The sequence below is a fragment of the Oncorhynchus tshawytscha genome, linkage group LG20 (assembly GCF_018296145.1).
Source record: "Oncorhynchus tshawytscha isolate Ot180627B linkage group LG20, Otsh_v2.0, whole genome shotgun sequence".
In the NCBI taxonomy this organism is placed as follows: domain Eukaryota; kingdom Metazoa; phylum Chordata; class Actinopteri; order Salmoniformes; family Salmonidae; genus Oncorhynchus; species Oncorhynchus tshawytscha.
In genome coordinates this window covers 569513-591626 of record NC_056448.1, presented here as the reverse complement: position 1 = coordinate 591626, position 22114 = coordinate 569513, and the positions used below count along the sequence as shown (strand labels likewise).

Here is a 22114-nt window from a genome sequence, read left to right as displayed (position 1 = left end):
CTCAAGCTCATTACCATAACGCAACGTTAACTATTCATGAAAATCGCAAATGAAATGAAATCGCTCTGTTTTGTTCATCACTTTTGGCTACCAAAAACCCCAGAAAATTCAGTCATCAAAACACAGAACTTTTTCCAAATTAACTCCATAATATCGACTGAAACATGGCAAACGTTGTTTAGAATCAATCCTCAAGGTATTTTTCACATATCTCTTCGATGATATATCGTTCGTGGAAGTATGCTTTCTCCTCTGAATCACATGGAAGAATGCTTGCAGCTGAAGATTACGCACCAATTTCGACAAGGGACACCGGGCGGACACCTGGTAAATGTAGTCTCTTATGGCCAATCTTCCAATGATATGCCTACAAATACGTCACAATGCTGCAGACACCTTGGGGAAACGGCAGAAAGTGTAGGCTCGTTCAGGGCGCATTCACAGCCATATAAGGAGACAATGGAAAACAGAGCCTCAAATTTCGCTTACTTCCTGTTTGAAGTTTCATCTTGGTTTCGCCTGTAGCATCAGTTCTGTGGCACTCACAGATAATATCTTTGCAGTTTTGGAAACGTCAGAGTGTTTTCTTTCCAAAGCTGTCAATTATATGCATAGTCGAGCATCTTTTCGTGACAAAATATCTTGTTTAAAACGGGAACGTTTTTTTATCCAAAAATGAAATACTGCCCCTAGAGTCTCAAGAGGTTCCCGTGACAATACTAGGTGAAAGGGTGACTCCCGGTAAAGGTCTCGTGTTTTTTTTTTGTAGCAACACGCACCTTTCGGTAACATGATACCCCCGCCGTTGCATGTGTTCCTAGACCCTCTGAATAGCAACATTCAGAAGGGGGAGATAGCAGAAATGTCCTTTTTGTCTTCCCATTTGTGGTAAAAGAAAAGAAGAATTATGTTGAAAACATCACCACTGTTAACTCATTTCAAAGAAAAACATGCACATGGCTAGTAGCTATTTTTACCATTTGAAAATAGCCTGGAATCGTATAGTTAACCTTTTTTGGGTGAATTGTAATAATGTTGTTTGTCTTATTATTTGAGCAGTCCCAGAGATCATATTTGGTTATCAATACATATCCTATAAAGATCAGATCAAGGAAGCGAGTTTGGTGGTAAAATACAGCTTAATTGCCTACACAACACTGCCCCCACGGTTGTGCAAGGAATTAAATGTGGCTTTTGTGCATACTGCAAGTAGACCTTCTTTCATGACAAAATGCATCCACTATCTAGAGGACAGCATCCCCCTCTAGAGGACAGAGAGGAGGGGAGAGGGGGAGGAGGTGTGCCTAACAGCTGCCTTCATTAACATGCGCACCTGCTCCCTGTGGAGATTCTACGAGGCCAACAGATGCCCTCTCTGACATGCATAGACACACTTACACTCGCTCTATCTCTCTCCCTCTCACACACACACAGATTCTCGAGATCGCAGTCTAGATCTCTTAGTATAAACGTTAGATTATTACAGTGATGCCTAGTCAGACTAGTTTTCCCCTGCCAACCACATCTGCTGCCATGGTTTGGATGGGGGTGAGGGTCTTTCTGGGAATAAAGAGGGTGTCTCATGATGTGGTGTGTGTGTGTGTGTGTGGGGGGGCTGTTGGACTAGGAGACTGTTGCTGTGTGTCTGTGGTGGGGGTGTGGAGGGGCACAGAGGGGCTTAGTAGCCTTAATGTGGTGCTCCGTATCTGGGCAGCTGGGCCGATCAGGGCCCCAGGGCCCCTTGATCTCTAGGGTCATGACGGGATGAGGGTGGACAGCCTGGGTTAGAAAAGGTAGCTGGAAACGGGCACAGCGAGACTGTCCCCAAATCCTGTTTTTGGTGGCGTCTGTTCCAGCAGTGTGTTTTCGAAGTTCTGAGGGACATTTAATCCAGGAAGACACACTAGGAAAACAGCCCACCCTGGCCTGGCTCTCGCTCCATCCCTCCCTCCCTCGCAGGGCTCCGGTGGGCCTCTGCTGAGCAGGAAACTGATAGGGCCACTATCCACACCCATCCTCTTGCTTCCCTCCACTCCTGGCTCGTTAGTATCATGTGTTGATATAGTGTTTGGGGAGATACAATTCTATTGTACTGCATGAGAAACTGCAATGTAATTCCACCATATTCTATCCTCATTCTCTACATAAAAGAAGTGGTTCCTCTGCTTTTATACCATTTGTGACCTTTTAGATTGCTGTCCACTTGTTTCGACCTCCTCTGTCACTGGTCTCCTTTCTCTCCAGGTGTACAAGTGACTATGTGGGTAGCCGCTGCCAGTACTCCAACCCCTGCAACCCCTCGCCATGCCGCAACGGGGGCGAGTGCCGCGCCGTATCCCACGGCAACACTTTTGAGTTCCACTGCAAATGTCGACTGGGCTTCTCCGACCAGCTGTGCCTGACGCCTACCAACCATGCCTGCATGAGTTCGCCATGTCGCAATGGAGGGACTTGTGACCTGATCACGCTCTCCGACTACCGCTGCCGCTGCCCGCCCGGATGGTCAGGTAAGATATTAAGATGTATATTTTTAAGGTAATTTCTGATTTTAGTGAATAGATACTGGGAGATGTTGACAGTAGGGAAAGATAGAGACACTATATATATGAAAGTATATGGCTATTTCAGCCACCGCTGTTGCTGACGGGTGTATAACATCGTGCACATTTGTGCAATCTCCACAGACAAACATTGGCAGTAGACTGGCCTTACTAAAGGGCTTAGTGGCTTTCAACGTGGCACCATAATAGGATGACACATTTCCAACATATCAGTTCGTCAAATTTCTGCCCTGCTCGAGCTGCCCCAGTCAACTGTAAATGCTGTTATTGTGAAGTGGAAACGTCTAGCAGAAACAACGGCTCAGCCGCGAAGTGGTAGGCCACACAGCTCACAGAACGGGACTGCTGAGTGCTGAAGCGCGTAAAAATCGTCTGTCCTCCGTTGCAACACTCACTACCGAGTTCCAAATTGCCTCTGGAAGCAACGTCAGCACAAGAACTGTTCGTCGGGAAAGTCATAAAATGGGTTTCAATGGCCGAGCAGCCGCACACAAGACTAAGATCCCCATGTGCAATGCCAAGCATCAGCTGGAGTGTTGTAAAGCTTGCCGCCATTGGACTCTGAAGCAGTGGAAACACGTTCTCTGGAGTGATGAAACACGCTTCACCATCTGGCAGTCTGCCGGACAAATGTGGTTTTGGCAGATTCCAGGAAAACGCTACCTTCCCGACTGCGTAGTGCCAACTGTAAAGTTTGGTAGAGGAAGATTAATGGTCTGGGGCTCTTTTTCATGCTTCAGGCTAGGCCCCTTAGTTCCAGTGAAGGGAAATCTTAACGCCACAGCATACAATGACGTTCTTGAAGATTCTGTGCTTCAACTTTTTTTTGGGGGGGCAACAGTTTCGGGAAGGCCCCACTCTTGTTACAGCATGACAATTCCCCCTTGCGCAAAGCGAGATCCATACAGAAATGGTTTGTCGAAATCAGTGTGGAAGAACTTGACTGGCCTGCATAGAGCCCTGACCCCAACCCCATCGAACACCTTTGGGATGAATTGGAACGCCGACTGCGAGCCAGGCCTAATCGTTTAACATGAATGCCTGACCTCACTAATGCTCTTGTGGCTGAATGGAAGCAAGTCCCCGCAGCCATGTTCCAACATCTAGTGGAAAGCCTTCCCAGAAGAGTGAAGGCTGTTATAGCAGCAATGTTCCAACATCTATAGTTTTGGCAAGTCGGTTAGGACATCTACTTTGTGCATGACACAAGTCATTTTTCCAAAAATTGTTTACAGACAGATTATTTCACTTATTCACTGTATCACAATTCCAGTTGTTCAGAAGTTTACATACACTAAGTTGACTGTGTTAAACAGCTTGGAAAATTCCAGAAAATGATGTCATGGCTTCAGAAGCTTCTGATAGGCTAATTGACATCATTAGAGTCAATCGGAGGTTTACCTGGGGATGTAGGCCTGCCTTTAAACTCAGTGCCTCTGCTTGACATCGTTGGAAAATCAAAAGAAATCAGCCAAGAACTCAGAAAAATTGTAGGCCTTCACAAGTCTGGTTCATCCTTGGGAGCAATTTCCAAACGCCTGAAGGTACCATGTTCATCTGTACAAACAATGGTACGCAAGTATAAACACCATGGGACCACGCAGCCATCATACCGCTCAGGAAGAAAACGCGTTCTGTCTCCTAGAGATGAATGTACTTTGGTGCGAAAAGTGCAAACCAATCCCAGAACAACAGCAAAGGCCCTTGTGAAGACGCTGGAGGAAACCGGTACAAAAGTATCTACAGTGCCTTGCGAAAGTATTCAGCCCCCTTGAACTTTGCGACCTTTTGCCACATTTCAGGCTTCAAACATAAAGATATAAAACTGTATTTTTTTGTGAAGAATCAACAACAAGTGGGACACAATCATGAAGTGGAACGACATTTATTGGATATTTCAAACTTTTTTAACAAATCAAAAACTGAAAAATTGGGCGTGCAAAATTATTGGTCGCAATTGGTCTTCCAAATGGACAATGACCCCAAGCATACTTCCAAAGTTGTGGCAAAATGGCTTTAGGACAACAAAGTCAAGGTATTGGAGTAGCCATCTCAAAGACCTGACCTCAACCCTATAGAAAATGTGGGCAGAACTGAAAAAGCATGTGCGAGCAAGGAGGCCTACAAACCTGACTCAGTTACACCAGCTCTGTCAGGAGGAATGGGCCAATATTCACCCAACTTATTGTGAGAAGCTTGTGGAAGGCTACCTGAAATGTTTGACCTAAGTTATACATTTGGTAGCAATGCCTATAAATTGTTTGTCAACTTCTGACATTTCACATTCTTAAAATGGTGGTGATCCTAACTGACCTAAGACGGGGACTTTTTACTAGGATTAAATGTCAGGAATTGTGAAAAACTCAGTTTAAATGTATTTGGCTAAGGTGTATGTAAACCTCCGACTTCAACTGTATATATTTACAGGCCCATTTAATTTTGTTTGGCTTGCCATTCCAAATCAAATCAAAAATTGCTCATATAATCAAAAAAACAAGTACCTTGGTGTGTAGGCAAGGCCATAAGCAAGTAGGTGAACTAGGATATGACTAAGGAGTCAGGGTGATTTTTCGATCACGTCGACAAGTATTTTCCTTTTCATGGTATCAAGATCTTATCTATTTAACTTTCTATTAAAATGTATTTTATTGAGATCATTTGTTTATTTTTGGCATTTGAACACACAGTAATATAAAAGTTGTATATTTTAGTGATCCAATACGTAATAATAATATAGTACACTTATCATTAAAAACATATATATATATATATAGATCCTCTAAGGCTGTGGACGGATCCAAATTGTGGATACATAATTTTTTTTAAAGAATCATCAGCCTACAATGACACCTTTTTGTTTTTAAGCCCTGGATTTCTAGCTCCTTGATATTATTGTTGGATCTGATTTGAATAGCTGACATTTCGATTGTCAAACAAATAGATATGCCGATAGTGGACAACCTTGTTTTAATACTTTCTGAGAAGTAGTATTTACTATTTTACACCTAGGTTACTATACATAACTTTAACCCATTGAAATATTCCAGGCATTTATATATAAATTCCAGTCGTACTTTGTCAAAAGCCTTTTCAAAGTCAGCTGTGGTTTCACAGATTTTTCATAGTATTCTGTTGTTTCCAGTACTTGTCTTATATTATCTCCAATGTATCGTCCATGTAAAAAAAACTGTCTGATTAGGATGAATAATATCTGACAACCTTATTTATTCTATGTGCTATGCATTTTGCTAGAATTTTTGTATCACAACACTGAAGTGTAAAGGGCCTCCAATTTCTTTTACGGACTGGAACTTTATATTTAACTCTTGGGCCCTGTTTCAGTAATAATGAAATCAGACTTACTTGTTGACTGTCTGCCATTTTTATAGGACTGGTTAAAACATGCTGATAGCGGTGCTCTGAGTACATCAAAAAAAAGTTTGGTATACCTCAACTGCCTAGAAGACCAGCATCCTGGAGTCTGCTCTTCACTGTTGATGATGAGACTGGTGTTTTTGCGGGTACTATTTAATGAATCTGCCAGTTGAGGACTTGTGAGGCGTCTGTTTCTCAAACTAAACACTCTGTTTATAGTCCAATAATATATTTAAAACCATCCATCTACCTTGTGGATCTGTTTGAACAATTTGCACAGTCGGATCAAAATTATTGTTCATTAATATCATCACCCCTTTTGGGTTTCTTTTCCCATGGGAGACGTATATTTCTTTAGCTAAGTCCAGCTAACCTTTTGATATGCTGATCATCATTACTTTTATGTCAGTTATATTATTTGTCCTACCTCTCTTATTACGAGATGGAGTCCAGACAGGCTTTTAGGAAACTTTAGATTAGGCCTATAGTGTAATTCACTATATCAAATGAATTGACAAGGAAAGTTTGAAGGGGGAGATGGAGAGACCGCTATAGTATTACTAGTGATGCCATGATTATCCCAGCATGTGCCTTATTCCAGAGGAAGATTTGCATTGGATTAGTTTTTCCCTAAATACCTCATGTAATTCTTTATTTTTTAAATTCAGTTGAATATTTTATTTATTTTTTTATCTGTTCTTTTACCAGGTAAGTTGACTCATTTACAGCAATGACCTGGGGAATGGTTACAGTGGAGAGGGGAGATGAATGAGCCAATTGTAAACTGGGGATTATTAGGTGACCGTGATGGTTTGAGGGCCAGATTGGGAATTTAGCCAGGACACTGGGGTTAACACCCCTACTCTTGCAATAAGTGCCATGGGATCTTTAATGACCTCAGAGTCAGGTCACCCGTTTTAACGTCCTATCCGAAACACAGCAGTGTCCCCAATCACTGGCCTGGGGCATTGGGATATTTTTTTTTAGACCAGAGGAAAGAGTGCCTCCTACTGGCCCTCAACACCACTTCCAGCAGCATCTGGTCTCCCATCCAGGGACTGACTAGGACCAAACCTGCTTAGCTTCAGAAGCAAGCCAGCAGTGGTATGCAGGGTGGTATGCTGCTAGCTCTATGCCGGAAGCCTGATGGTTTTTATTCTAGGCGTAAGGATATTTCAACATCATGTCTAAATGATAAAAGGCTACACTGATCCCTCATGCTTGGCTGCCTAGGTATAGGTGTCCCCATAGGGTTAGTATTTAAATTGAGGAAATGTGATCATAATCATTATTTTAGCAATCTACGTTAGACGTCCCTCCTAGTCAAAAGGCTCTCGATCCTGCTGATGTGAGCTGCTGGACAGTGCACTTGCATTTGATATGCATTTGATATGCATTTAAGACGAGCTCAGTGAGGAATCGGGGATTCCCTGTTTTGCAATCTGTTGCCTACGTCAGCCAGCCAACAGCCACTGTCAGCCAGTTTCATTAAATAGACCTAGGCACTATGCTTTTTTTATTGCACATTTAATTAAACTGACGATTTGGAGATCTTCAACTTCAATTAATTGGCACAAAATGGGCATCAGACAAATAAAAAAAATTGTCTCTGGCTTGCATAACACAGATGTTGGTCACCTAAATTGTGGTAGGCTAGGTCTAATATATAGGCTAGCATAGTCCAGCCTATTAATTAACTTCTAATTTACACATATCTGTCTTCACTATTCCCTTCTTGCGCAATTCATGTATCTCCACTGGCCTCCACTGGCCATCTATCTTCCATCCTCTCTCTCTCTTCCATCCTCTCGCTCTTGCTGGATCGAATCCCTGAGCTGAAAAGGTAAAAATGTGTCATTCTGCCCTTGAGCAGTTAACCCACTGTTTCCCGGGCCCCGAAGACGTGGATGTCGATTAAGGCAGCACCCCGCACCTCTGATTCAGAGAAGAAACATTTCAGTTGAATGCATTCAATTGTTCAACTTACTAGGTATCCCTTTCCCTTTCATTGCCCTCTTTATACCTCTCTTCCATCCTCTCTTCCTCTCTCTATTCCCCTATCTCTTCTTCCTCTCTCTTCCATCCTCTTATAGCTATTGAACCAGTAGCCCAATTCGTGTCCCAGAAGTAGCAATATAGTTTGGTTACTTATTTTGAGCAAATACATTTATTTGAGGAAAGAGGCACCTTGCTCTTGCTTGCTGGATATAAAATAGGCTACTGCTTTCACAATGAACTGGCAGGGAAGTTTGAATGGCTAGAGCTTCTCTGGTGTGATGTGATCACATTGGCTGGTGGTAAAAATGCAATAAACGGGTATCTTCTGTTCTTCACACGCCACACACACACACACATGTATTTTGTCAGCATGCCCAATGTTACAATGTTTCCAATCAAATGTATAAATTAAGTTTACGTTTTCCTCTCAATTGAATTTGCATAAATATTGTGATTGGATGATAGCTGTGAGGGTTATTGAATCAGGATCAAATCCTCTGATCTCCTCGAGCTCATTAATGATACAATGTTCAAATTTGAAGATTGCCAAAAGGCCAGTCTCTTTGGGAAATGATAGGAGTGGAATGTAGTAGCTGAACAGAGACTTGCAACCAGGCTAATGGGTTACCAAGAAAATAACGTTTATTTTTTTCCTTAAATGTGTTCAAAAGCCAACCAATTATCCTGCACCATTCCCAGGGGGTTGTGGGAAGGCTGTATGCAAAATAACCATAGGACAACCATGCTATCACCAAGCTCTAACATATGGTTTTCAGAACATTATGTGCTAGCTGGGTATGGCCTAAATGAAGTGACCAAATGAAATACTGTTCATGCAGTTATGTTTGATGTTATTTCATTGTTTGTTTTTATTTGTTGTCATCCTATCCTCCTCCTCTAGGGAAGACATGCCAGATTGCCAACCCCTGTGCATCCAACCCCTGTGCCAACGGTGGACAATGCTCACCCTTCGAGTCCCACTACATCTGCGCATGCCTGCCCGCCTTCCATGGCCAGACCTGCAAGCTGGACGTCAATGAGTGTGCCCAGATGTCGTCACCCTGTCGCAACGGGGGCATGTGTGTGAATGAGGTGGGCTCCTACCACTGCCGCTGCCCCCAGGAGTACACGGGTGCCAACTGCGAGACCCCCTACATGCCCTGCAACCCCTCTCCCTGCCACAGTGGGGGCACTTGCGTGCAGAAGGGGGACACCAGCTATGACTGCAGCTGCCTGCCAGGTAACCCTTCACCCCTTTGCTCAAATCTATTAAAATTCTTAATCTGTGCCTGTTTGAGCCTGCCTGGCATTGACTTTTCAATCATTTGTGTTTACCAAAGAGGTACTGTCAGGAATTGATTAATAGAGAGCTGTTGTAGCTTGGATGTGATTGGTGGATATAGGGCATTGCTAGTCTCTGGTTTCTGCTGGCAGGATATTATTGCGCAGACGTTTCCCAGCTAACACATTTAGTGTTAGCTGGGAAAGTTGTGGAAGTTGTGGGAACGTACGTTTTTGGTTTCCCATTGGTTCCGGGAACGAAACCATGAGTTTCCTGACCTGTAAAACGGAACTTTTTTAAATGTTCTGTAAACTGAAGGGAACATTTTTCCTGTTCTGGGAACGTAAATTTATAGATTGCTGGGAGGTTCTGAAAACATGCCTTTAAATAGAACCATGAGGAAACCTGTAGGAACATTTACGAAAGTAATGAATTACAGAGAAAATATATATATATTTTTGTCAAGTTCCTTAAATGTGCTGAGAATGTTCTAAGGCCAAGCAACTATCCTGCACCATTCCCAGAAAGTTATGCAAAGGTTGTGTGCAAAATAATCATAGGACAAGCATGCTCTCACCAAGCTCGAAGAAACATATGGTTCAATGTACGCTATGTGCTAGCTGGGTTCCCCCTGATAACTACTCACACACACACAAACACATCACAAAGGTTTTCTGTTTGCAAACGGTTTGACAAGCCAATTGGGATTCCCCCTTGGTGGGAGAACTACAGTTGTAGAGCTAGTGTGTAAGATAGTGATTAATGGTGGTTAGGGATGTTATGGTGAAAGTATTACCGCTACACCGGCGGTCACGAGTCATGACCGCAGTCAAATTCCAACTGACCGTTTAGTCACAGTAACTAGGCTTCTCCAAAACTGCGCTCTGATGCTACTGGTGGTCATTAGTAGCCTACTAGTGCTTGCTAACTGCCAGTTGCTAATGGCCTTGTACTCCGGGATCTGTTGTCCCTCTAATCACTCTGACATCAATACAAATGCAATCGAAAATAAAATCAAACACTTCATGAGAGCCCATGAGCTCATGTTGCGCAACATTTATATAGACTATGCATTTGAGTGAGAACAGAGTTTTGATGGCCTCTACTAATAAGAGGTTCCCATCAGCTTTCTATAGGCTAGGCCTGCTATATTTATTTCTCAACATTCCTAATATTAAGCACATTGCTTTCGCTTTACAACAGGAGTATAGCCTTCCTGGTAGGCATGAAAACGATCAAATCTAAATATACAGTGGGGCAAAAAAAGTATTTAGTCAGCCACCAACTGTTCAAGTTCTCCCACTTAAAAAGATGAGAGAGGCCTGTAATTTTCATCATACACTTCAACTATGACAGACAAAATTAGAGAAAAAAAATCCAGAAAATCACATTGTAGTTTTTTTAATGCATTTATTTGCAAATTATGGTGGGAAATAAGCATTTGGTCACCTACAAACAAGTAAGATTTCTGGCTCTCACAGACCTGTAACTTCTTTAAGAGGCTCCTCTGTCCTCCACTCGTTACCTGTATTAATGGCACCTGTTTGAACTTGTTATCAGTATAAAAGACACCTGTCCACAACCTCAAACAGGCACACTCCAAACTCCACTATGGCCAAGACCAAAGAGCTGTCAAAGGACACCAGAAACAAAATTTTAGACCTGCACCAGGCTGGGAAGACTGAATCTGCAATAGGTAAGCAGCTTGGTTTGAAGAAATTCACTGTGGGAGCAATTATTAGGAAATGGAAGACATACAAGACCACTGATAATCTCCCTCGATCTGGGGCTCCACGCAAGATCTCACCCCATGGGGTCAAAATGATCACAAGAACGGTGAGCAAAAATCCCAGAACCACACAGGGGGACCTAGTGAATGACCTGCAGAGAGCTGGGACCAAAGTAACAAAGCCTACCATCAGTAAAACATTACGCCGCCAGAGACTCAAATCCTGCAGTGCCAGACGTGTCCCCCTGCTTAAGCCAGTACATGTCCAGGCCTGTCTGAAGTTTGCTAGATAGCATTTGGATGATCCAGAAGAAGATTGGGAGAATGTCATATGGTCAGATGAAACCAAAATATAACTTTTTGGTAAAACTCAACTCGTCGTGTTTGGAGGACAAAGAATGCTGAGTTGCATCCAAAGAACACCATACCTACTGTGAAGCATGGGGGTGGAAACATCATGCTTTGGGGCTGTTTTTCTGCAAAGGGACCAGGACGACTGATCCGTGTAAAGGAAAGAATGAATGGGGCCATGTATCGTGAGATTTTGAGTGAAAACCTCCTTCCATCAGCAAGGGCATTGAAGATGAAATATGGCTGGGTCTTTCAGCATGACAATGATCCCAAATACACCGCCCGGGCAACGAAGGAATGGCTTCGTAAGAAGCATTTCAAGGTCCTGGAGTGGCCTAGCCAATCTCCAGATCTCAACCCCATAGAAAATCTTTGGAGGGAGTTGAAAGTCTGTGTTGCCCAGCAACAGCCCCAAAACATTACTGCTCTAGAGGAGATCTGCATGAAGGAATGGGTCAAAATACCAGCAACAGTGTGTGAAAACCTTGTGAAGACTTACAGAAAACGTTTGACCTCTGGCATTGCCAACAAAGGGTATTTAACAAAGTATTGTGATAAACTTTTGTTATTGACCAAATACTTATTTTCCACCATAATTTGCAAATAAATTCATTAAAATCCTACAATGTGATTTTCTGGATATTTTTTCTCATTTTGTCCGTCATTGTTTAAGTGTATGATGAAAATTACAGGCCTCTCTCATCTTTAAGTGGGAGAACTTGCACAATTGGTGGCTGACTAAATACTTTTTTGCCCCACTGTATTTGATTCTTCAAAGTAGCCACCCTTTGCCTTGATGACAGCTTTGCACACTCTTGGAATTCTCTGAACCAACTTCATGAGGAATACTTTAACAACCTTCTTGAAGGAGTTCCCACATATGCTGAGCACTTGTTGGTTGCTTTTCCTTCACTTTGCGGTTCAACTCATCCCAAACCATCTCAATTGGGTTGAGGTCAGGTGATTGTGGAGGCCAGGTCATCTGATGCAGCACTCCATCACTCTCCTTCTTGGACAAATAGCCCTTATACAGCCTGGAGGTGTATTTTGTGTCATTGCCCCGTTGAAAAACAAATGATAGTCCCACTAAGGTCAAATCAGATGGGATAGCGTAATGTTGCAGAATGCTGTGGCAGCCATACTGTTTAAATGTGCCATGAATTCTAAATAAATCACAGACAGTGTCACCAGCAAAGCACCTTCACACCTCCTTCTCCATGCTTCATGGTGGGAACTACACATGCAGAGATCATCTGTTAAATTACTCTGCATCTCACAAAGAACAAGCGGTTGGAACCAAAAATCTCATATTTTAACTCATCAGACCAAAGGACAGATTTCCACCAGTCTAATGTCCATTGCTCGTGTTTCTTGGCCCAAGCAAGTCTCTTCTTATTATTGGTGTCCTCTAGTAGTGGTTTCTTTGCAGCAATTCGACCATGAAGGCCTGATTCACACTGTCTCCTCTGAACAGTTGATGTTGAGATGTGTCTATTACTTGAACTATGTGAAGCATTTATTTGGGCTGGAATTTCTGAGGCTGGTAACTCGTATGTACATATCTCATGCAGCAGAGGTAACTCTGGGTCTTCCTTTCCTGTGGCGGTCCTCATGAGAGCCAGTTTCATCATAGCGCCTGATGGGTTTTGCGTCTGCATTTGAAGATAATTTCAAAGTTCTTGACAGTTTCCAGATTGACTGAACTTCATGGAAAGCAATGATGGACTGTCTTGCCATAATATGGACCTGTTTTTTTACCAAATAGGGCTATCTTCTGTATACCACCCCTACCTTGTCACAACACAACTGATTTGGCTCAAACACATTAAGAAGGAAAGAAATTCCACAAATTAACTTTTAACAAGGCACACCTGTTAATCGAAATGCATTCCAGATGACTACCTCGTGAAGAGAGAATGCCAAGAGTGTGCAAAACTTTCATCAAGGCAAAGCATGGCTACTTTGAAGATTCTCAAAAACACTTTTCTGTTATTAAGGTTTGTATCACAATTAAAGTGACCTAATAACTCCAAATGTACAGTGCCATGAAAAAGTATTTGCCCCCTTTCTGATTTTCTCTATTTTTGCATATTTCTTTATACTGAATGTTATCAGATCTTCAACCAAAACCTCATATTAGATAAAGGGAACCTGAGGTAACAAATAACAAAGTATACTTATTTAATTTATTTAATTTACAATGTTATGCAACTCAAGTTCCCCTGTGCGAGAAAGTAATTGTCCCCTTATACTCAATGACTGGTTTTGCCACCTTTTAGCTGCAATGACTGCAACCAAATGCTTCCTGTAGTTGTTGATCAGTCTCTCACATAGCTGTATAAGAATTTTGGCCCACTCTTGCATGCAGAATTGCTTTAACTCAGCGATATTTGTGGGTTTTCAAGCATGAACTGCTCGTTTCATGTCCTGCCACAACATCTCAATTGGGATTAGGTCTGGACTTTGACTAGGCCATTCCAAAACTTCAAATGTGTTGCATTTTAGCCATTTTCATGTAGACTTGATTGTGTGTTTTGGATCATTGTCTTGCTGCATGACCCAGCTGCGCTTCAGCTTTAGCTCACAAACATTATGGCCTGACATTCTCCCATAGAATTATCTGATACAGAGCAGAGCATGGTTCCTTCTATTAAGTCAATTCGTCCAGGTCCTGAGGCAACAAAGCATCCCCAAACCATCACACTTCCACCAACATGCTTGACCATTGGTATAAGGTTCTTACTGTGGAATGCAGTGTTTGATTTTTGTTAGGCATAATGGTACCCATGTTGTCCAAAAAGTTATACTTTTGACTCATTTGTCCATAGAACGTTCTTCCAAGAGTCTTGATGATCATCCATGTGCTTCTTGTCAACTTTTTGGATGAGGTGGGTCCCATTTATGTCTGGCGAAAACCTAACACTGCATTTCACAGTAAGAACCTCATACCAACGGTCAAGCATGGGGGTGGTATTGTGATAATTTCCTCCACAACTGATCAAGAACTACAGGGACCATTTGGTTGCAGTCATTGCAGCTTAAGTTGGCTCAACCAGTTATTGAGTGTCAGGAGACGATTACTTTTTCACACGGGAATTGGATGTTGCATAACTCTGTTAGTTAAATAAAGAAAATAAGTATACTTTTGGTTTTGTTATTTGTAAACTCAGGTTCCCTTTATCTAATATTAGGTTTCGGTTGATCTGATAAAAATTCAGCATAAAAAAAATCTGCAAAAAATGCATAAAATCAGAAAGGGTACAAGTGCTTTTTCACGGCACTGTAGCCTATAGGCCCAAGACCCCTGGAACATAGTTAGAAAGCACATAGCCTGCAGAGCACATAGCCTGCAGAGCACATAGCCTGCAGAGCACATAGCCTGCAGAGCCTAGTGAAACGTGTTCTTCTAAGCCCAGTCATTGCGCAATCGCATTTGAAAATGGAGTTTTGGATGGCCACTATTTAACAAGTGATCCCAGGATTCTTTTGCTGCTATATTTGTTGTTCAATTCTTTAAATGAAGCACATGAATCCGCTTTACAACTTAGCATACATAGGCGGCGCGTGAGTTTCAAGTTTGGTGAAGCCAATTTTCACCATAAAAATTCCCCTTAATAAAAAAGCATTCCATGCATAATCGCATTTGCAGACTTATGTAAGATAGCATACTGTTTTGTAAAGTGATGAGTAGATTGGATGGTCATCATTTAGGCTAATAATATAACTCAATCACTGTTCGCAAAAAACGACCGTTCAATGCATAGCTGAGCACTTATAGTGTAGATTAGGCCTAGGCTATATTGGATACTGTACATTTCTTTCTTTGCATGGGAAAATGTTGCCTTTTTATAAACACATTTCATAAAATTCTACTATGCATTATATGACTGGAGACATTAGCATAATATTTTTTATTCAGCAAATTACAAGTTAGCCTACTCGACTGATACTGACAAGTAGATACAATTAAAAACGACCATATAATAGGCCTAAGAAGGCGAGACACAGAATATGACGTTCATCTAAACTGGAGGAGGAAATTGTAAAAAGCAAACCTTTAAGTAGCACTGACCCAACAATGATGAATAGTGAATATGTTCTGTGCCAATAATATAGGCTATACTGTTGTTCGGTCAATTAAGTTGAGAATTTTGATACGACATTAGTATTTTTTATTGTGTTCTCTTTACAGCAATAACCATTTGCTTACCAAAGTATGTTTTCCTGCATTGTATTATGAAATATTGCAATATGGCTGGCTTAGCCGCTCATCTTTTCAGGACGTTGCAACTCAACAATAATCTTCCCAAATTGCACGCGCTGCCTTTCCTTCTGACCGTAGGCACTATGTATTTTTTAAAGAAGCTACTGATCCAAGTCATGCTTCAGTAGACAATTTTTTTAATGTATGCTAATTAGCCTATCGCCCCTCAGACTGGGGCAAAGGTTCACCTTTCAACAGAAAGTGCATTCGGAAAGTTTTCCGACCCCTTGACTTTTTCCACATTTTGTTACATTACAGCCTTATTCTAAAATTGATTACATTGTTTTTCTCCCCCTTATCTAACTACACACAAAACCCCATAATGACAAAGTAAAAACAGTTTTTTAGACATTTTTGCAAATGTATAGAAATAAAAAATGTAATATCAAATTTACATAAGTATTCAGGCCCTTTACTCAGTACTTTGTTGAAGCACCTTTGGCAGTGTTAACTTCTTATGGCTGGGGTAGAATTGAGTAGCTTGGATGAATAAAGTGCCGTGAGTAAACTGCCTGCTACTCTGTCCCAGTTACTAATATATGCATAGTATTAGTATATTTTGATAGAAAACACTGAAGTTTCTAAACCTGTTTGAATGATGTCTGTGAGTATAACAGAACTCATATGGCAGGCAAAAACCTGAGAAGAAATCCAACCAGGAAGTGGGAAATCTGAGGTTGGTTGTTTTTCAACTCATTCCCTATTGAAGATACAGTGGGATATTGGTCATGTTACACTTCCTAAGGCTTCCACTAGATGTCAACAGTCTTTAGAACCTTGTTTGATGCTTCTACTGTAAAGTGGGGCAGAATGAGAGGGGAAAGAGTCAGGGCTCTGCCAGAATGCCTTGAGCTTGTGACACTCGTTCACGTGAGAGTTAGCTCGCGTTCCATTGCATTTCTGAAGACAAAGGAATTCTCCGGTTGGAACATTATTGAAGATTTATGTTGAAAACATCCTAAAGATTGATTCTATACATCGTTTGACATGTTTCTACGGACTGTAACGGAATTTTTTGACATTTCGTCTGCTCCTAGTGAACGCGCTTCGTGAGTTTGGATTTGTTTACAAAACGCACTAACAAAAGTAGCTATTTGGACATAAGTGATGGACATTATCGAACAAAACAAACATTTATTGTGGACCTGGCATTCCTGGGAGTGCATTCTGATGAAGATCATCAAAGGTAAGTGAATGTTTATAATGTTACTTCTAACTTCTGTTGACTGCACAATATGGTGGATATCTTTTTGGCTTGTTTGGGCTCTCAGCACCGTACTCAGATTATTGCATGGTTTGCTTTTTCCGTAAAGCTTTTTTGAAATCTGACAGCGGTTGCATTAAGGAGAAGTGGATCTATAATTCCGTACCTAATAGTTGTATCTTTTTAATCAATGTTTATTATGAGTATTTCTGTAAATTGAGGTGGCTCTCTGCAAAATCAATTGATGTTTTTGAAACTACTGAAAACGCGCCAATGTATACTGAATTTTTTTTAGTATTAACTTTATCGAACAAAACATACATGTATTGTGTAACATGAAGTCCTATGAGTGTCATCTGATGAAGATCATCAAAGGTTAGTAATGAATTCTCTCTCTATTTCTGATTTATGGCTGTGTTTTTCTGTGACTTGGCTCTGACCTAACATAATCGTTTGTGGGGCTTTCGCCGTAAAGCCTATTTGAAACCGGACACTGGTGGGATTAACGAGAGGTGTATCTTTTAAAATGGTGTGAAATACTTGTATGTCTGAGGAATTTTAATTATGAGATTTCTGTTGTTTTGAATTTGTCGCCCTGCACTTTCACTGGCTGTTGTCATATCGATCCCGTTAGCTGGATCTCAGCCCTAAGAAGTTTTTAACAGCCTCAGGCCTTCTTGAGTATGACGCTACAAGCTTGGCACACCTGTATTTTGGGAGTTACTCCCATTCCTCTCTGCAGATCCTCTCAAGCTCTGTCCGGTTGGATGGGGAGCGTTGCTGCACAACTATTTTCAGGTCTCTCCAGAGATCTCAAGGACATTCAGAGACTTGTCCTGAAGCCACTCCTGCATTGTCTTGGCTGTGTGCTTAGGGTCGTTGTCCTGATGGAAGGGGAACCTTCGCCCCAGTCTGAGGTCCTGAGTGCTCTTCATCAAGGGTCTCTCTGTACTCCATTCATCTTTCCCTCGATCCTGACTAGACTCTGTCCCTGCTGCTGAAAAACATCCCCACAACATGATGCTGCCACCAACATGCTTCACTGTAGGGATGATGTTAGGTTTCCTCCAGATGTGACGCTTGGCATTCAGGACAAAAAGTTCAACATTGGTTTCATCAGACCAGAGAATCTTGTTTCTCATGGTCAGAGTCCTTTAGGTGCCTTTTTGACAAACTCCAATTGGGCTGTCACATGCCTTTTACTGAGGAGTGGCTTCTATCTGGCCACTCTACCATAAAGGCCTGATTGGTGGAGTGCTGCAGAGATGGTTGTCCTTCTGGAAGGTTCTCCTATCTCCACAGAGGAGCTCTAGAGTTCTATCAGAGTGGCCATTGGGTTCTTGGTCACCTCCCTCACCAAGGTCCCTCTCCCCTGATTGCTCAGTTTGTGCGGGTGGCCAGCTTTAGGAAGAGTCTTGCTGGTTCCAAGCTTCTTCCATTTAAGAATTAGGGAGGCCACTGTGTTCTTGGGGGACCTTCAATGCTGCAGAAATGTGTTGGTACCCTTCCTCAGATCGGTCCCTCGACACAAACCTGTCTCAGAGCTCTACGAACAATTCCTTCGACCTCATGACTTGGTTTTTGCTCTGACATGCGCTGTCAACTGTGGGACTTTATATAGACAGGTGTGTGCCATTCCAAATCATGTCCAATCAATTAAATCACAGGTGGACTCCAATCAAGTTGTAGAAACATCAAGGATGAAAATGGAAACAGTATGCACCTGAGCTCAATTTCGAGTCTCATAACAAAGGGTCTGCATACTTCTGTAAATAATGTATTTCTGTTTTTTATGCTTAACAAATTTGCAAACATTTCTAAAAACCTGTTTTTGCTTTGTCAGTATGGGATATTGTGTGTAGATGGATGAAAAATATACAGTTGAAGTCAGAAGTTTACAAACACTTAGGTCATTAAACTCGTTTTTCAACCACTCCACACATTTCTTGTTAACAAACTATAGTTTTGGCAAGTCGGTTAGGACATCTACTTTGTGCATGACACAAGTAATGTTTCCAACAATTGTTTACAGACAGATTATTACACTTATAATTCACTGTATCACGGTGGGTCAGAAGTTTACATACACTAAGTTGACTGTGCCTTTAAACAGCTTGGGAAATTCCAGAAAATTGTGTCTGGACTTTAGAAGCTTCTGATAGGCTAATTGAAATAATTTGAGTCAATTGGAGGTGCAACTGGGTATGTTTTTCAAGGCCTACCTTCAAACTCAGTGCCTCTTTGCTTGACATGGGAAATTCAAAAGAAATCAGCCAAGACCCCAGAAAAAAAGTTGTAGTCTCCACAAGTCTGGTTCATCCTTGGGAGCCATTTCCAAATGCCTGAATGTCCCACGTTCATCTGTACAAACAATGGTACGCAAGTATAAACACCATGGGACCACGCAGCTGTCATACCGCTCAGGATGAAGACCCGTTCTGTCTCCTAGAGATGAACGTGCATTAAGTGCAAATCAATCTCAGAACAACAGCAAAGGAAGATGCTGGCTGGAGGAAACCGGTACAAAAGTGTCTTTATCCACAGTAAAACAAGTACTATATCGACATAACCTGGAAGGTTGCTCAGCAAGAAAGAGGCCAATGCTCCAAAACCGCCCAAATAAATCCAGACTACGGTTTGCAACTGCACATGGGGACAAAGATCATACTTTTTGGAGAAATGTCCTCTGGTCTGATGAAACAAAAATAGAACTGTTTTGCCATATTGACCATTGTTATGTTTGGAGGAAATGGGGGGGATGCTTGCAAGCCGAAGAACATCATCACGGGGGTGGCAGCTTCATGTTGTGTGGGTGCTATGCTGCAGAGGGGAAAAGGTGCACTTCACAAAATAGATGGTATCATGAGGGGGGGAAATGATGTGCATATATTGAAGCAACATCTCAAGACATCAGTCAGGAAGCTTGGTCACATGGATCTCTCAAATGGACAATGACCCCAAGCATACTTCCAAAGTTGTGGCAAATTCGCTGAAGGACAACAAAGTCAAGGTATTGGTGTGGCCATCACAAAGCCCTGACCTCAATCCTATAGAACATTTGTGGGCAGAACTGAAAATGCGTGTGCAAGCAAGGAGGTCTACAAAACCTACTCAGTTACACCAGCTCTGTCAGGAGGAATGGGCCAAAATTCACCCAACTTATTGTGGAAGCCTACCCAAAACGTTTGACCCAAGTTAAACAATGTAAAGGCAATGCTACCAAATACTAATTGAGTGTATGTAAACTTCTGACCCACTGGGAATGTGATGAAAGAAATAAAAGCTGAAATAAATCACTCTCTACTATTATTCTGAAAATTCTTAAAATAAAGTGGTGATCCTAACTAACCTAAAACAGGGAATTTTTACTAGGATTAAATGTCAGGAATTGTGATAATCTGAGTTTAAATGTATTTGGCTAAGGTGTATGTAAACTTCCGACTTCAACTGTATTTTGAATCCATTTTTAGAAAAGGCTGTAACGTAACAAAATGTGGAAAAATTAAATGCTTTCCGAATGCACTGTAATTTTGACATTTAATTCAATATACTTTAGGAAAAGATTATCCTAGCCTTATGGCCTCGCTGCTTATGCTTGCATATTAAAAACGTAGGCATTTAGGAGGACCTGTTTCTTTGTTAACTGCTCAACACAGAATAGCTGCATGTGCGCACTCCCTCGGAAATCTTTTGGAGAAAATATCCTTTCTATTTTATTCAGCTATGTTCAACTGTATTCTTCATTCTATAAAATAATATACAATTCTAAACAAATCTTGTCTGTTAAATGAACTGTTTAGCCCACAGCCATATGGCAAAGCCAGATCAGGGCCTAACATAAGGACAACTCAGAATATTATATTCTGTTCTTCTGAAATAGATTACATTTTCTTCATATCATGTTTCTTTAATCCTGTCTAAAATAAATAATGGCTTAATTGTGATGGTGTAGTCTATATTAAATGGATTCATGTAATTGTTCCAATGGTCTGTATCAGTGTTTTGTAGGCTATTCATGGTAGCCAGGAGATGCTAAATGTGTTTATGGTAATTATTGGTCAATTACCGTGAGGCCGGCAGTTATTTGCATGACAATCACCGGCTGAAAAGGATGCCATGACCGCCACAGCCCTAATGGTGGTTCATGCATGGTGGTTGTGTCTGTTTGTGGCTCTGCTGTGGAGTTCTGCATGTAGCTGCCGAGACTCCCTCATTCCCAGCGGCTCAGAAACAGACGGTATTCCCAGATTTTTCCTTCATTCCTTCCTCCTGATGATAGTGAAGCATGCAGTTGGTGTTGTTGGCCTAAAGGTTGAGATTTCAGTGGGAATCAAAGTTCAGTCACCCGTAGACCAATCCTAAAGGTTCTGAGTGAAGGACGGTTTGGATAAATGTGTGTGTGCATGCATTTTAACATTTAACTAAGAGTTAAAATGTAACCCACGGCGTGCCACTCTCGTGTATCTTTGTGATAGAATGCAGACAGAGAGTGAGGCGAGCAGGAAACCTACGCCGCTTTGGGTTGATCGTTAACCTGAGTTTTGATTTGTAAAATGGCTGCACACAACGCAGGGAGCCTTTGAAGCGTACAAGGAGGTAGATTCAAGCAGATGGTCATGGGAATATGCAGATCTTATCTCTGGTTATAAAGGATTGTAACAATAAGAAGAAAGGTGGGTCTGAATTATGTGTAGTGAAATTGTTACTGGTTTCTATGAATGACATGTCTCTTTTTCCCTTTTTTCCCCCTAATGTCTCTTCTTTCTCCCCCTCTCTCAACTCTCACGCTCTCTCTCTCACTCACTCTCAGGATTTACAAGTCAGAATTGTGATCACAACATTGATGACTGCCCAGGCCACAACTGTCAGAATGGTGGCTTGTGTGTGGATGGGGTCAACACCTACAACTGCCAGTGCCCCCCTCACTTTACAGGTAACCTTTATACCAAACCCTCCAATCTTCAAGATGGACAAGGTCTCTGGAAATAAATTAACTTGAGATTCCACCCACATTGTCCCTATATCAATCTCTTATGGCCCCTGCATAATGTAATCGTTGCCCTCTGCTCTCTAGGCCAGTTCTGTACCGAGAATGTGGATGAGTGTGAGATGATGCCAAACACGTGCCAGAACGGCGGTACGTGCCACGACACCTATGGCAGCTTCCACTGTGTCTGTGTCAATGGCTGGACGGGCGATGACTGCAGTGAGAACATCGACGACTGTGCCAGCGCAGCCTGTTATCACGGCGCCACATGCCACGACCGTGTAGCGTCCTTCTTCTGCGAGTGTCCACATGGGCGCACAGGTACTACGACCTCGCCTGTCCCACACAAACCACACACACACA

At 41.9% G+C, this 22114-nt stretch overlaps 1 protein-coding gene across 2 annotated transcripts in view; it reads left to right on the top strand.

Moving 5' to 3' along the window:
- Positions 1-22114, top strand: part of LOC112219708 (neurogenic locus notch homolog protein 1) — a 68630-nt gene that overhangs the window by 12558 nt on the left and 33958 nt on the right. For both annotated transcript variants that reach the window (XM_024381216.2, XM_042302052.1), the window contains exons 3-6: positions 2245-2507; positions 8836-9174; positions 21575-21697; positions 21839-22072. In XM_024381216.2, the coding sequence (XP_024236984.1) occupies positions 2245-2507; positions 8836-9174; positions 21575-21697; positions 21839-22072 (959 nt within the window). The remainder of the gene's footprint in view (positions 1-2244; positions 2508-8835; positions 9175-21574; positions 21698-21838; positions 22073-22114) is intronic.